Here is a 16,638-nt window from a genome sequence, read left to right on the forward strand (position 1 = left end):
GCCCTGCCATTTTAGCACCTCAAGAAATGAGATAGGCAGTCATAAACTAAAAGCTGCGTAAATTCCAGAAAATGTACCTTAGTTTGTAGATGTGACAACTTTTGCGCAAACCAATAAATATACAGTTATTGACTTTTTTTTTTACCAAAGACATGTGGCTGAATACATTTTGGCCTAAATGTATGACTAAAATTGAGTTTATTGGATTTTTCTAATAACAAAAAGTAGAAAATATCATTTTTTTTTTTTTCAAAATTTGCGGTCTTTTTACGTTTATATCGCAAAAAATAAAAATCGCAGTCAGTCAAATACCTTTAAAAGAAAAGAAAGCTCTATTTGTGGGGAAAAAAAAGACGCAAATTTTGTTTGGGTACAACATTGCATGACCGCGCAATTGCCAGTTAAAGCAGCGCAGTGCCAAATTGTAAAAAGACCTCTGGTCATTGACCAGCAAAATGGTCCGGTCTGAAAGTGGTTAATGACACCCCATTTTTTTTTTCCAACACAGATTTCCTTTTAAAAAAGGAAAGTGCATCACAGTAGGCAGATGATAGTACAGCAGTGGAAATCGGGGGCTAGCCATGGGAAAATTGTCTGACAATGCACTTGCCTTTACTAGCTACCCATCTGCAAATTCTGTAGATTAAGGTTCCCTTGCATGATGCCCTTTTAACCTTCATTTCCCCCTAGCTGTCGTACTAAGCTCTCTGACCGCTACTATCTCCACTGACAATCTAACCTGACAGTGGTTCACCTGTGATGGTTCATAAAGCTGAACCTTTATCCTGCAGATGGCACTACAGTTTGACAATGGTAGTGTGCCCTTTGTCATTCTGAAATCTAAAATGTGTTTGAGAGTTTATGGATTATCAGCTTTTTGTTTTTGTCTGTCTTTTAGTTGTAACCACTTTTCTGCAATCCCATCCATGCTATGCATAAACAAATACATTCTGAATATTTGAGTTTTTTTTTTTTTTTTTTTTTTTTTTTCAGGGCGCTCAGTTCCTAACAGAGCTTGCACCTTTATGTAGAATAACTTGTAACGATGGTGATGAATATACTGTTTATAGGTAAGGTTTTTATCTTGGAATAAATAAAATGCTATATAAGATCTTGTAGTCGGAGTGCTTTCATACTCCCTATGGGGAACATCCCTTAATGCTGGACTGTAATGGTTTTGGGACACTTTGCTGGGTCGAGTGCATGTCAACATGCATTGTAACATGTAGTGCTTGGCACTTAAGCTGGCCATTGATCGAAATTAGGCCACTTTAACAGGGATCGATTTATTTATTTATTTATTTTTTTCCCACCTGATTTTTGATCCACGTGTGGTCTTGCCTGTTCGACAAATTGATTGTTAGATTGACTTCTATCAAACGGGCTTGTTGGGGAAAACTCTTCTTGGTCAGCAGTAATTTTTTCTCTGAATCCCCTTTTTCGGTTGTTTGCATCTGGAAAAAACCTTGTCCGGAGAAGAAAAGGTGAGCGCTACAATATCATCAGTCCTGTGTCATGCCCAACAGTAAAGCATCCCGAGACTATTCAGGTGTATGGTTACTTCTCGGCTGAGGGAAGCGGGCTCACTCTCAATTTTGCCTAGGAACACAGCCATGAAAAAATACATCCTCTGAGAGCAATTTCTCCCAACCATCCAAGAACAGTTTGGTGATGAACAATGCCTTTTCCAGCATGATGGACCACCTTGCCATAAGGCATAAGTGATAACTAAGTTGCTTGGGGAACAAAACATTGACATTTTGGGTCCATTGCCAGGAAACTCCCCAGAACTTATTCCCATTGAGAACTTGTAGTCAATACTCAAGAGGCAGGTGAACAAAATAAACCACACAAATTGACAAACTCCAAGCATTGATTATGCAAGAATGGGCTTCCATCAGTCAGGATGTGGCCCAGAAGTTGACAGCAAGCCAGGGCGAATTGCAGAGGCATTCAACAACATTGCAAATATTTGTAATGTAATTGTCAGTAAAGGCCTTTGACACGTATGAAATGCTTGTATTTCTACTTCAGTATACCACAGTAACATCTGACAAAAAGATCTAAAAATACTGAAGCAGCAGACGACATGAAAATGTTATATTTGTGGAATTCTTAACTTTTGGCCAAGGCTGTAATAGTAATCTAGCAATACAATCCACCCCGGATTCACCATGCTTGCTGTCTAACTGGAAATATCTAGTCTTATGAATCTTAACCACTTGCCGACCGCCGCACGACGATATACGTCGGCAGAATGGCACGGGCAGGCATATGGGCGTATATATAAGTCCCTGCCTGCCCGCGGGTGGGGGGCCCGATCGGGCCCCCCCCCGGTGCCTGCGGCGGTCGGCATTCCGTCGAGAGCGATCCGGGATGAGGGGGCGGCCATTCATTCATGGCCACCCCCTCGCGATCGCTCTCGACGAATGGAAATCCCCGGTGACATCACTTCCTCTCCTGTAATGTAAACACAGGAGAGGAAGTGATGTATTCTCTCCTCCGTGTCGGTATTTTTCGTTCCGACACGGAGGAGAGCGGATCAGTAAGTTGCACCAACACTCTACACACACAGTAGAACATGCCAGGCACACTCACACCCCCCCTTTACCCCCCGATCACCCCCCCAATTACCCCTGCCCCCCAGTCACAGTGACACCAATGTCATTTATTTTTTTTTTATATTTTTTTTTGCATTGGTGTCATTTGTGACTGTAATAACTGTTAGGGCAGTTAGAGTTAGCCCCCTTTAGTTCTAATGTGCCCCCCTAACCCCCCCCAATAAAGGTTTAACCCCGTGATCACCCCCCGTCGCCAGTGTCACTAAGGCTGGGTTCACATTGCAGCGGTTTATGAGAACGAATGTGATTCGCACCGCACTGCAGTGCAAATCACATCCGATCTCTGTGCGATTCGAGTTCAGCCATTCGCCGCACCCGCCGCACCCGCCGCAAATTCGCACGGGACCCTTTTTTTGGCCCGCAGCAGAATCGGATCGCATGGGTGTTCACACCATGCGATCCGAGTTTGCAGATCGCACTGCGATATGCGAACTGATCTGGGGGTGTCAGTAACATTTCACTGACACTCCCAGCAGTTCGCATAGGGCAGTGTGAACTGCCGCCGGGAGGCATGCGATGCGGGAACCCGCCGCGGATTCGCGGCGTTTCCGCATCGCTCCAGTGTGAACCCAGCCTAATAAGCGATCATTTTTCTGATCGCCGTATTAGTGTCACAGGTGACGCTAGTTAGGCAGGTAGGTATTTAGGTTCGCCGCAGCTTTTTATAGCGCCAGGGACCCCCATATACTACCGCATAAAGCCCCCTGATTGCCCCCTAGTTAACCCTTTCACCTGTGATCACCATATAACTGTTACAGGTGACGCTGGTTGGTTAGTTATTTTTTTATAGTTTCAGGGCACCCGCCATTTATTACCTAATAAAGGTTTAACCCCCTGATCACCCGGCGGGTGTCATTTGTGACTAATAACTGTTAGGGCAGTTAGGGTTAGCCCCCTTTAGTTCTAAGGTACCCCCCTAACCCCCCCAATAAAGGTTTAACCCCGTGATCACCCCCCGTCGCCAGTGTCACTAAAGCTGGGTTCACATTGCAGCGGTTTGAGAACGGATGTGATTCGCACCGCACTGCAGTGCAAATCACATCCGATCTCTGTGCGATTCGAGTTCAGCCATTCGCCGCACCCGCCGCAAATTCGCACAGGACCCTTTTTTTGGCCCGCAGCAGAATCGGATCGCATGGGTGTTCACACCATGCGATCCGAGTTTGCAGATCGCACTGCGATATGCGAACTGATCTGGGGGTGTCAGTAACATTTCACTGACACTCCCAGCAGTTCGCATAGGGCAGTGTGAACTGCCGCCGGGAGGCATGCGATGCGGGAACCCGCCGCGCATTCGTGGCGTTCCCGCATCGCTCCAGTGTGAACCCAGCCTAATAAGCGATCGTTTTTCTGATCGCTGTATTAGTGTCACAGGTGACGCTAGTTAGGCAGGTAGGTATTTAGGTTCGCCGCAGCTTTTTATAGCGCCAGGGACCCCCATATACTACCGCATAAAGCCCCCTGATTGCCCCCTAGTTAACCCTTTCACCAGTGATCACCATATAACTGTTACAGGTGACGCTGGTTGGTTAGTTATTTTTTTATAGTTTCAGGGCACCCGCCATTTATTACCTAGTCTCACTAGTGTACCCCTAAATTTAGGGGTGTCTACTTTCCAAAATGGGGTCATTTGGGGGGGTTTGTGCCATCTTGGCATTTTATGGCCTTCAAAACTGTAACGCCCTTAGAAAGCCTGAAGGCGGTGCTTGGTTTTCGGGGCCCCGTACGCGGCTAGGCTCCCAAAAAGTCCCACATATGTGGTATCCCCGTACTCAGAAGAAGCAGCAGAATTTATTTTGGGGTGTCATTTCACATATGCCCATGGCATGCGTGAGCAATATATCATTTAGTGACAACTTTGTGGAAAAAAAAAAAAAAAGTTTGTAATTTTCCCGCAACTTGTGGCAAAATATAAAATATTCCATGGACTCAACATGCCTCTCAGCAAATAGCTTGGGGTGTCTACTTTCTAAAATGGGGTCATTTGTGGGGGTTTTGTGCCATCTTGGCATTTTATGGCCTTCAAAACTGTAATAGGTAGTGAGAAGTGAACTCAAAAATTTACGCCCTTAGAAAGCCTGAAGGCGGTGCTTGGTTTTCGGGGCCCCGCACGCGGCTAGGCTCCCAAAAAGTCCCACATATGTGGTATCCCCGTACTCAGGAGAAGCAGCAGAATTTATTTTGGGGTCTCATTTCACATATGCCCATGGCATGTGTGAGCAATATATCATTTAGTGACAACTTTGTGAAAAAAAAAAAAAAAAAAAGTTTGTAATTTTCCCGCAACTTGTGGCAAAATATAAAATATTCCATGAACTCAACATGCCTCTCAGCAAATAGCTTGGGGTGTCTACTTTCTAAAATGGGGTCATTTGTGGGGGTTTTGTGCCATCTTGGCATTTTATGGCCTTCAAAACTGTGATAGGTAGTGAGAAGTGAACTCAAAAATTTACGCCCTTAGAAAGCCTGAAGGCGGTGCTTGGTTTTCGGGGCCCCGTACGCGGCTAGGCTCCCAAAAAGTCCCACATATGTGGTATCCCCGTACTCAGGAGAAGCAGCAGAATTTATTTTGGGGTGTCATTTCACATACGCCCATAGCATGTGTGAGCAATATATCATTTAGTGACAACTTTGTGTAAAAAAAAAAAAAAAAAAAAAAATTTTTTTTTGTCATTATTCAATCGCTTGAGGCAAAAAAATAAAATATTCAATGGGCTCAACATGCCTCTTATCAATTTCCTTAGGGGGTCTACTTTCCAAAATGGGGTCATTTGGGGGGGTTTTGTACTGCCCTGCCATTTTAGCACCTCAAGAAATGAGATAGGCAGTCGTAAACTAAAAGCTGCGTAAATTCCAGAAAACGTACCTTAGTTTGTAGATGTGACAACTTTTGCGCAAACCAATAAATATACAATTATTGACTTTTTTTTTACCAAAGACATGTGGCTGAATACATTTTGGCCTAAATGTATGACTAAAATTGAGTTTATTGGATTTTTCTAATAACAAAAAGTAGAAAATATCATTTTTTTTCAAAATTTGCGGTCTTTTTACGTTTATATCGCAAAAAATAAAAATCGCAGAGGCAATCAAATACCATCAAAAGAAAGCTCTATTTGTGGGAAGAAAAGGACGCAAATTTTGTTTGGGTACAACATTGCATGACCGCGCAATTACCAGTTAAAGCAGCGCAGTGCCAAAGTGTAAAAAGACCTCTGGTCATTTACCAGCAAAATGGTCCGGTCTGAAAGTGGTTAAAGTGGTTGTCAACCCATGGGGGGGGGGGGGGGGGGGGGGTGGAGCAAGCAACCTGCAAGGCAAAGGCATAATGAGCTAGTATGCATAGCATACTAGCTCATTATGAATAACTTGCCTGAGAACGAAGCCCCCGAAGCGGTCCTCTGTCTTCATGTCTGCCGCTGCCATGGATCCCGGAGTGACTTTCGGGTCTCGCTGCTCCGGCTGTGATTTGCCGGAGCAGCGATGACGTCACTCCCACGCATGTGCACGGGAGCCGACACGGCATATCGCCGCGATCTGCGGCCTGTGCGCCGCTGTCTACGGTGCATGCACCGTAGACAGTGGTGGCTGTCTTTTTGGAAATGTCTCCTAAACCGTATAGGTTTAGGAGATATTTCTTGGACCTACAGGTAAGCCTTAATCTAGGCTTACCTGTAGGTCAAAGTGGTTTGTAAGGGTTTACAACCACTTTAAATCCACAAAACTAGAAAGGAATGCTCTTGGAATAAATAAGAGCTTATCCCACCCCCTTGTTCTTGGGCAGAGTTTAGAACTTTTTTTTTTTTTTTTTTTCTAGTTTATTAATAAAAGATTCTATTTTATGTTTCCTATTGCAAACATTTGATTCAATAGAAAACCCACTTGACTTGGGGGGGGAGGGGGGGGGGGAGAGAGGTTTGGAGGAGAGAGAAACAAGCCTCAAAATAATAAAATAACTTGGATTAACAACATTTTGTTAACAAAAGTCCCTCTCAGAATCCTCCTCTTAATAGGCAGTCTTGGTATTCTTGTGTGTGTTTTTAGATTTCCAAGTATTACCACATAGGGCTCATTTATACAGTGATGATCCAGGTCCACACTGGATTGCTTTTCAGATGGCCTTGACAGATGGTGAGGAGGTGGTATTTATTTCATACACCATTTCATTATTGCATACACTTATTTTTTTTATTTTTTTTCCTATCTAGTTGTATCAGAGGTCGACTGCTAGAAGTTAATGAAAATATTCTTCACAATCCTGGACTGTTAAAAGAAAAGGTAAATATTATAGACCACTCATACACACAATTTTTTGTAAACTTGTTTTTATGTTTAAATCTATTTTGATAAAATTTGTAGCAAAGCTCTTAGAGTCCATTCACACAGGGGCAACTCCTGATCCGACTTCAGGTCGCCCCTAGTCGCCTCAGGTCGGACAACATTTAAAAAGCAATGTAAGTGAATGAGAGCCGTCTTAATGCACACTACTGAAGTCGCTCCGACTTCAGAAAAGGTTCCTGTACTACTTCTATCCGACTTGTAGGCGACCGGTACCCATTGATTTCAATGGAGATAGCCTCCAAGTCGGATCTCCGTCTATACGGAGGCGACTCTGACAGAATTATCAGCTCTCAAGAGGGAACTCCACGCCAAATTTCTGCAAAAAATTTGGCGTGGGTTCCCCCTCCGAGAGCATACCAGGCCCTTAGGTCTGGTATGGATTCCAAGGGGAACCCCCTACGCCGAAAAAACAGCGTGGGGGCCCCCCCCAGATCCACACCAGACCCTTATCCGAGCACGCTACCCGGCCGGCCAGGAAGGGGGGTGGGGACGAGCGGGCGGCCCCCCCCCCCCTGAGCCGTACCAGGCCGCGTGCCCTCAACATGGGGGGGTGCCTTGGGGGAGGGGGGGCGTGCGCCCCCCCACCCCAAAGCACCTTGTCCCCATGTTGATGAGGACAAGGGCCTCTTCCCGACAACCCTGGCCGTTGGTTGTCGGGGTCTGCGGGCGGGGGGCTTATCGGAATCCGCGAGCCCCCTTTAATAAGGGGGCCCCCGGATACCGGCCCCCCACCCTATGTGAATGAGTATGGGGTACAATGTACCCCTACCCATTCACCTGTGAAATAAAGTACAAAAAAAAACACAACACAGGGTTAAAATATTTTATTGCACAGCTCCGGGGGTCTTCCGTCTTCGGGGGTCTTCTCGCTGGACTCCTCCGCTATCTTCTTGTAGCTCTTTTGCTAGCGGAGGAGTCCGGCTTTCTTCCTCGCCGCCGGCCTCTTCTTCCGACTTCGGGGGTCTTGTCCCCCTCTTCGGTTCTTCTGCCGGGCCACCGCGCCTTCTTATAGCTCTTTTACAGGCGGTGGCCCGGTCTTCTGTCGCCGCCGCCGCCTTCCGTTCTTCTCCTTCTTCTTCTCCTGGAGATGTTGACTCGACGAGCTCTCCGGCCGGAATGCCAGGGACGCGCTCCGCTGCCACTTATATAGGGACAATGGGGCGGTATCACATGGGTTGATGTCACATGGGTTGATGTCACATGGCGACCCCGCCCCCTTACCATGTGACATCAACCCATGTGACCAACCCATGTGACATCAACCCATGTGACACCGCCCCATTGTCCCTATATAAGTGGCAGCTCAGCGCGTCCCTGGCATTGCGGCCGGAGAGCTCGTCGAGTCAACATCTCCAGGAGAAGAAGAAGGAGAAGAACGGAAGGCGGCGACGGCGGCGACAGAAGACCGGGCCACCGCCTGTAAAAGAGCTATAAGAAGGCGCGGTGGCCCGGCAGAAGAACCGAAGAGGGGGACAAGACCCCCGAAGTCGGGAGAAGAGGCCGGCGGCGAGGAAGAAAGCTGGACTCCTCCGCTAGCAAAAGAGCTACAAGAAGATAGCGGAGGAGTCCGGCGAGAAGACCCCCGAAGACGGAAGACCCCCGGAGCTGTGCAATAAAATATTTTAACCCTGTGTTGTGTTTTTTTTTTTGTACTTTATTTCACAGGTGAATGGGTAGGGGTACATTGTACCCCATACTCATTCACATAGGGTGGGGGGCCGGTATCCGGGGGCCCCCTTATTAAAGGGGGCTCGCGGATTCCGATAAGCCCCCCGCCCGCAGACCCCGACAACCAACGGCCAGGGTTGTCGGGAAGAGGCCCTTGTCCTCATCAACATGGGGACAAGGTGCTTTGGGGTGGGGGGGCGCACGCCCCCCCTCCCCCAAGGCACCCCCCCATGTTGAGGGCACGCGGCCTGGTACGGCTCGGGGGGGGGGGGGGCCCGCTCGTCCCCACCCCCTTTCCTGGCCGGCCGGGTAGCGTGCTCGGATAAGGGTCTGGTGTGGATCTGGGGGGGACCCCCACGCCGTTTTTTCGGCGTAGGGGGTTCCCCTTGGAATCCATACCAGACCTAAGGGCCTGGTATGCTCTCGGAGGGGGAACCCACGCCAAATTTTTTTGCAGAAATTTGGCGTGGAGTTCCCCCTTGAGCTCATTCTCTGCTTGGCCACGGCAAAAGTCGCCTGGCCTGGGGCGACTTGTAAGTCGTCCCAAGTCAGGTTGAAGTCATCACAAGTCGTGTTGAAGTCGTCCCAAGTCGCGCTGTGATCTTAACTCAAGTCGGGTACAAGTTGCCTCACTCAAGTCGCCTACAAGTCCTGTTGCCCCTGTGTGAATGGAGCCTTAATCATTAGCTTGTATTGAGTGTGTACATTGAGTGTATTGTACATGAGTGGTAAAACATGCTGTTCATTTTCCAAGTTACTTCATTATTTGCCTGTTTTTCAGAATGGTAGTTTGAGACTAAAACCAGCAAAAAACTTTTGATATTTCACACAAACTAAACTTTTACAATTTCAGATTTAAAGCGGATGTAAACCCTTACATATACTCCGTGATATAACTTTCCACAGGTGATAGAGTGTAAATAAATCCTCCTACATAAGTTGTACCTGGTTTTTATCTGCATCAATTCCCCCTGTATATCTATATAAGCCACAGATTATAGAAGTGTTTTTTTTTTTTTGTTCCATCAGCAGTAGAAAACGGATGGTGGGGTTGTGACTTGTCACACTGGGGAGCAAGAGCACAGAGTTAATGGAGGCAAGGGACACTCCCCACCATCCCCAAAAGGGGGGGAGGGGGGTTAGGCGGTCTTTTGGGAAGTGTCAGCTTGGCGTTCAATCAGGGACTCATGCTGCTAGAAGAATCAGAGACAAACCACACTGCTTTGGATTTAGGCTAGTACACACTATAGAGCGATGTGCTTTGTTCCCTTTTCATGTGAGGTTTAAAACCACTTTAATGTAACAAGAGAAGTAAAGTGGTTGTAAACCGTTGTGTGTTTGGAATATAAAAAAAAATTGCCTATACTTACCTGCTCTGTGCAATGGTGTTGCAAAAGGCTACTTTTCATAAGGTATATAATAATTGAAGCTGTATTTCCATTGGTGTGAGCAGAGGAACTTTCACCATCGATATAGGTTGCTTGCTTGTCTTGTGCAGTCAGGGCTGGATCAAAGTTGCCCTTGAGTACCCTGAAATGTCAGGTCTCGGGCTTGGCTGTTCTCTTCTAGAGCCCCTTAACACCCTACTCTTTGAAGTAGAGGTCGACCGATATGGGTTTTTCTCTGGCCGATGCCGATATTTAGAAATCATGGCGGCCGATAGCCGATATATGATGCCGATTTTTTTTTTTTTTTTTTTTTTTTTTTTTTTTGGGACGATATGTTAGGCCGATTTTATTTTATTTATTTTTTTCCTTTTTTATTTATTATTATTATTTTTTTAATCCCCCTTGATCTAACACACCTTTCCCATTGGGGCGTTTTTCAGGCGCTTTTGGGCTAAAAATAGCGCCTGTAAAGTGCCTGCAAAATGGCTCCCCTGCAGTCTGTGTGAAAGACAGAGTGCTTTCACACTGAGGCGATGCTCTGGCAGGATCTTAAAAAAAAGTCCTGCAAGCAGCACGTTTGGAGTGGTGTATACCGCTCCTCCACCACTCCTGCCCATTGATATGAATGGGCACCACTGCCGAAGGGCATGCAATGCGATTTGGCAGCAGTGCTTCATGGGCGCATTTAACCTCTTCCTTGGCCGCTAGCTGGGTTATATGTGCCCCACTAGCAGCCAAATAGCACCGCTAAAATGATGGTAAAGAGCCGCTAAAACTTGCGTTTTAACATCAACGCTCCAGTGTGAAAGCAGCCTTCATAAGTGATACAGAAAATTTCTTACATTTAAACATTTATTAAACAAAACAAACCTCCAATCAGTTTACTTGTATGTATGATTTAGATAAAAAAAAAAAAAAAAAAACCTATGTATTAAATAAAAACAGGTAGTCAAAACTTTTGGCCGAAAAAAAAAAATGGGCTAACTTTACTGTTTTTATTTTATTTTTAAATAGTGTATTTTTTTCCCAAAAAAAATGCATTTGAAAGACCTCTGTGCAAATGCCGTGTGACATAAAATGTTGCAACAACCGCTATTTTATTCCCTAGGATCTCTGCTAAAAAAATATATATAATTTTTGGGGGGTCTAAGTGATTTTCTGGCAGAAAATACAGGATTTTTACTTGTAAGCAACAAGTGTCAGAAAAGATTTAGTCTTTAAATGGTTAAACTGAGAACTTCTACACACAGAGATGACTTCATTCATCAAGTGTAAACATTGTATCATTTAGTTCTTTTCTTGGCAGCCTGCCCAGAGAGGAGGAAAGTGTTGCTATGACGACTCAGGCAACTCACACTGACTTCTTACAGAAGTCATTTCAAAGTCCTGCTGTAGTTATAAATCGGCTTTTTATCAGCAAAATCGGCCGATGCCGATTATTTAAAAAACGGCAAATATCGGCCGATATATCGGTCGACCTCTACTTTGAAGGGGTTGCATATACAATGGGTATAGAAAAGAATCGCCCCTTTTTAAAATCACTTTTTGTTGCTTACAGCCTGCAACGAAGACGGACTCAGTTTTTTTTTTTTTTTTTTATCCAGCTGTGATTACTAGTTCAACTTATAACATCCAAGTGAAAGATGTATAACGCCAACATACAGTTTGCCATCCAAATATCATTCCTACAGTCAGGCTGCATTCACACTTGAGCGTAGCATTTTTTACCGCGATTTGCGGCGTTTTTTTACCGCGTTTTGTCGCGAATTTGTGCAGGGCAAAAGGTCACCAATGTTAAAAGAAGAAAAAACGCCCAAATCAGCCCGATTCGCGCGACAAAAAAGGGTCTGGAACTTGTTTGAGCTTCAGGCGACTTGGAGTGGAGATGTGAACCATCTCCATTGAGAATAATGGATTTTTTCCCCTCCAGCGTTTTGTAGCTTCAGGCGTCAAGCTACAAAACGCTCAGGTGTGAATGGGGTCTAAAGCATGAAGGTGGTAATATCCTGTTATGAGGGTGTTTCTCTGCAGCAGGGACTGGAGCACTTGTCAGGATAGAAAAAAACGGAAGGGGCAAAATACCATCAAACTCATGAGAAAAATCTGATGCCCTTTGCCAGAAAGTTGTCAGTGGGAAGGTTTACCTTCCAACATACCAATGACCAAAAGCAAACAGCACTCCTTTTCCAACACAGTGATTGCATTTTTTGTTTTCCCTGACATGTTGGTGTTATATCTTTCACTTGGATGTTATGTTGCACTGAATAAATACAGCTGGATAAATCAAAAACTTTAGCAACACAATGTGATTATTTTAAATGGGTTGAGTCTTCTATACACGCTGTATTTCCCCACCTTTTTTGTCAGATTTCAGAGATGCTGTGGGACCTTCCTTGTACTTTTGGTCCTACAAAAGCCGCTCCTTTGCCTGATCTGGGATATTCAATTGTTGGAACTTACTGATAAGGTGGCTATTGCCACTGTCAGGCTTCAGAGCTGGCAACCCTGTCCTGCAGAGAACCCCTTTTTAGTGGTGTGTAAAGACAAAGTGGCGTTGCATCCGAATGCTGCTGATTTTTATTTATTTTTTTCTTCTTTCTCTGAAGGTGGTATATGATAGATAAATGTATCCTTGGGGCCAAAATAAGGCAGCTCTCACCTGCTTGGATGTGGTTTGTGCTGTGAGGGTTTATATTACGGCTGCTGCCTCAAGCACAAGCAGAAAATCTAAGTCGCTCTGTTTTGCTTTAAGGGGCACAGAAGAGTTCTTCGGCCTTAAGATACACTATTGTAAGGTGATTTCTTGAGAGAGGGTATGACCCTTGAATTTGCTGTACAGTGTTAGTCTTCCATATTGGGTATCTAGGTCCTTGAGCATTTTTATATACATTTTGTATCAATAAAAGGTGTTTGAAGTGATGCAATAGACTGCTGCGTTTTGTTGCTTTGCAAGCCTTTTCCCTGAAGGGTAAGGAGCCTGTGTGTGTCCCAGCAGACAGTGGTGGGACAGGAAGAGGCGTGGGGAGTGGGTACAAATACATGTCTTAGACAGGTATCTGTACCACCCCCCCCCCCCCCCCCCCACTGAAAGGTGCCAAATGTGACACCGGAGGGGGGGGGAGGGTTTCCGAAAAGCGGAGGTTCAATTTTTGTGTGAACTTCCGCTTTAAGTTGCATTTGTACAGCTATTTTTGTAGGCTCTTAACCTGTGTGGGTGTGGTCTATTTGTCTTTTGACTGCCCGATGCCTTAATTGGTACAGTATGCGTTTTGAACATGTATGTGGCACGTGGTTTTCTTTTCAATTACATTTTTGGAAAAATAAAAATACACGTGCATGTTAAATTCACAGCATTATAAATATATCCCTAAAATGGTTTCTGGTACAAAGCATGATCAAGTGTTTCTATGGACCTTCTCCTTTCAGGATTTTCTGGTAGAGCACAGAATTGATGATTTTATCAATTATGGAAAGTTTCCCAAGTACTGAAGCTGCAAAGCCGCTCCAGACCATCACACTACAGCCACCCATGTTTGACCTTTTTGGTAGAATGTTTTTTATGAAATGCTGTGTTTTATGCCAGGTGTAATGGGATGCACAGCTTCCAAAAAGTTCAACCTTTGTCTCATAATCGGGATATTTTGTTGGCAAATGTGAGATGAGTCCTTGTGTTCTTTTGGGTCAGCAATGGCTTTTGATTTTGAACTCTACCATGGATGCATTTTCTTTTGCCCAGTCTTTCTTATTGTTGAATCAAGTGAGGAATCGGTTCTTTAGATCCTGGGGTTTTCTTTTTTTTTTTTTTTTTGGGGGGGGGGGGGGGTTCTGACCTCCTAGATGAAGAGTCGTGCTCTTGGAATAATATTTGTAGGCTGGCTGCTCCTGGGAAGGTTCACCTCTGTTTTAGAAATGGCATTGTAGCCCTTTCCAGTCTGATGCATGTCAATTACTTTTGTTTCTCATCTGTTCTTGAATTTATGTAGATTATGGGATGATTTTGCATTTAGTGTGCTTCACTTTTCAGACAGCTTCTATTTAATTGACTTCTTGAGGCAACAGGTCTGGCAGTGGCAAGTCAAATTTAACTCAACTTTCCAAAAAATGTGGTTAGTCACAGTTCATGTATGATATTTAGTGGGGGTGTCCAAATACTTTTTCACATAGGGCCAGGCAGGTTTGGAGGGCTTCCCCCCCCCCCCACCTTAAATGAATGGAAATTATCATTTTAAAAACTTGCTTTTGATCATCTTTGTGTAAGAAGTTTTGTTTTGATGCTCTAAATCATTAAGTGTGACCAAAAAAAAAAAAATCGGGAAGGGGCATATTTTCACATCAGGTTCTAAACTTGTGATGTCATGCAGATCAAAGATCACATCTTTAATTATTTGTCCATCAGTCATTGGGGGGCAGAGAAGCAAAGCCATGCCTCTACACAGGGTACTTGCATAAGGTTCACTTCTTATGTATAAACATCAGATTCTTGTCAGCAAATTGCTGACTAAAAAGGTGAAAATGGACACATAAGAACTATACGCAGTGAGCATATGCACCATTATGCCTAATGCTTATAAATGTGGAACATTTAGGTGTCCTGTGGAAGAGTTCTTACAGTGAAGGTCAAGAATATGGGGGGAAAAAAGGGTCCGCTTCAGCTACTAGAAGAAAATACTTGTTGCCTTGATGTAGCCATTACTGTTAATTTGCTAACATTAATTCCCTTTTTATTTTATTTTTTCCTACGCTAGCCATCCTCAGAGGGTTACATTGCAGTTGTACTACCAAAATTTGAAGAGAGCAAGACTATTACAAAAGACCTTCTTTCCCAAAAGCAGTATGAAGAGCTATTACTTAAAAGGACATATTTGCCTACAAATGACTTATCAGAGATGTAATGGACTTGGGTAGTATCAAAATCTACCTGCAAAGAAAATGGACCATCTATTTATGAATTATATACATCTGAATGGCAAAACTGTGTGCTGTCCTTTAAACAATATTCTATGAGTGCATATACCAATGGTTGTTATAAGGTAGCTAATTTTTAATGCTTTGTTACTAAATAATGAGGGATAATAGGAAAAAAAGTTACTTTTTAGACTTCTTACTATAACTGGGGGGGGGAGAGACTGAGACTGGTTTTACAAAACCAATCTTCTTAACCACCTCAATACCAGACACTTTGAGCCACTTCGTGCTCAAGCCAATTTTCCGTTTGAATGGCAATTGCATTGTCATGCAACACTATACCCATATGAAATTTGTATCTGTTTTTGCACAAATAGAGCAAAATAAATTTTAAAAATGGCTTTTTTTTTTTCCTGTTAAAACATTTTGCAAATAATCTTTCTTCATAATTTCAGGCCTAAATGTATACTGCTATAATTTGGTGAAAATAACCCAAAACAGTGTATATTTAGGTTTAAGTAAAGTAAATCCAGAAACTGATATTTATACAGTGAGGAGAAAACAAGTATTTGATCCCCTGCTGATAAATGATCAATTTAAAATCATTGTAAAAATAAGCCTACCATTAAAATTATAGACTGATTTGCATTTTAATTAGTATTTGATCCCCTAGCAATCAGCAAGATTTCTGGCTTGTAGGTGTCTTCTATACAGGTAACCAAGCTGAGATTAGGAGCACTCTTAAAAGGGAGTGCTTCTAATCTCCGTATTTTACTTGTATAAAAGACACCTGTCCACAGAAACAATCCATCAGATTGCAATCTCTCCACTATGGCCAAGACCAAAGATCTGTCCAAGGATGTCAGGGACAAGATTGTAGGACTAAAAGACCATCGCCAAGCAGCTTGGTGAGAGGGTGACAACAATTGGTACGATTATTCACAAATGGAAGAAATACACAAAATAACGGTCTCCCTCGGTCTGGAGCTTCATGCAAGATCTTGCCTTGTGGCGTTTTCAATGGTCATGAGACCAGAGAGGAATCTGCCCAGAACTACACAGGAGAATCTTGTCAATAAGGCAGCTGGCACCATAATCCCTATGAAAACAACTAGTAACCCACTACGCCGTGAAGGACTGAAATCTTGCAGTGCCTGCAAGGTCCCCAAAAAAAAAGCACATGCATAGGCCTGTCTGAAGCTTGCTAATGTTCATCTGAATGATTCAGAGGAGAACTGGGTGAAAGTGTTGTGGTCAGATGAGACCATAATCAAGTTATTTTGCCTCAACTCGCTGTGTTTGGAGGAGCAGGAATGCGGCTTATGACCCCAAGAACACCATCCTTGCCGTCAAACATGGAGGTAGAAACCTTATGACTTGGCTGTGTTTTTCTGCAAAAGGGACAACAGGGCCATGTACTGTCAAATCTTAGGTGAGAACCTTTCCCTCAGCCAGGACATTGAAAATGGGTCGTGGATGAGTATGAAAATGACCCAAAACACACAGCCAAGGAAACAAAGGATTGGCTCAAGAAGAAGCACATTAAGGTAATGTAGTGGCCTAGCTAATCTCCAGACCTTATTCCAAAGAAAATGTGGAGGGAACTGAAGGTCCTTGTTCCCAAACATCAGCCTCAAACCTTAAAGCGGAGTTCCCATATTAAAAAAATAAAAATAAATTAAAGTTAAAAGCCAGCAGCTACAAATACTGCAGCT

General features: G+C 44.1%; 1 protein-coding gene across 3 annotated transcripts in view; it reads left to right on the top strand.

Moving 5' to 3' along the window:
- ABITRAM (actin binding transcription modulator) overlaps positions 1-15,323 on the top strand; it is a 61,124-nt gene extending 45,801 nt beyond the window's left edge. For all 3 annotated transcript variants that reach the window (XM_077491998.1, XM_077492000.1, XM_077491999.1), the window contains exons 5-7: positions 994-1,070; positions 6,830-6,899; positions 14,764-15,323. In XM_077491998.1, coding sequence (XP_077348124.1) covers positions 994-1,070; positions 6,830-6,899; positions 14,764-14,910 — 294 coding nt within the window. In that variant the 3' untranslated portion in view covers positions 14,911-15,323. The remainder of the gene's footprint in view (positions 1-993; positions 1,071-6,829; positions 6,900-14,763) is intronic.
- Positions 15,324-16,638: the final 1,315 nt, after the last annotated feature.

The sequence above is a fragment of the Lithobates pipiens genome, unplaced genomic scaffold, assembly GCF_037356315.1.
Source record: "Lithobates pipiens isolate NorthernLeopardFrog02 unplaced genomic scaffold, aLitPip1_a1.2 Scaffold_19, whole genome shotgun sequence".
Taxonomy (NCBI): Eukaryota; Metazoa; Chordata; class Amphibia; order Anura; family Ranidae; genus Lithobates; species Lithobates pipiens.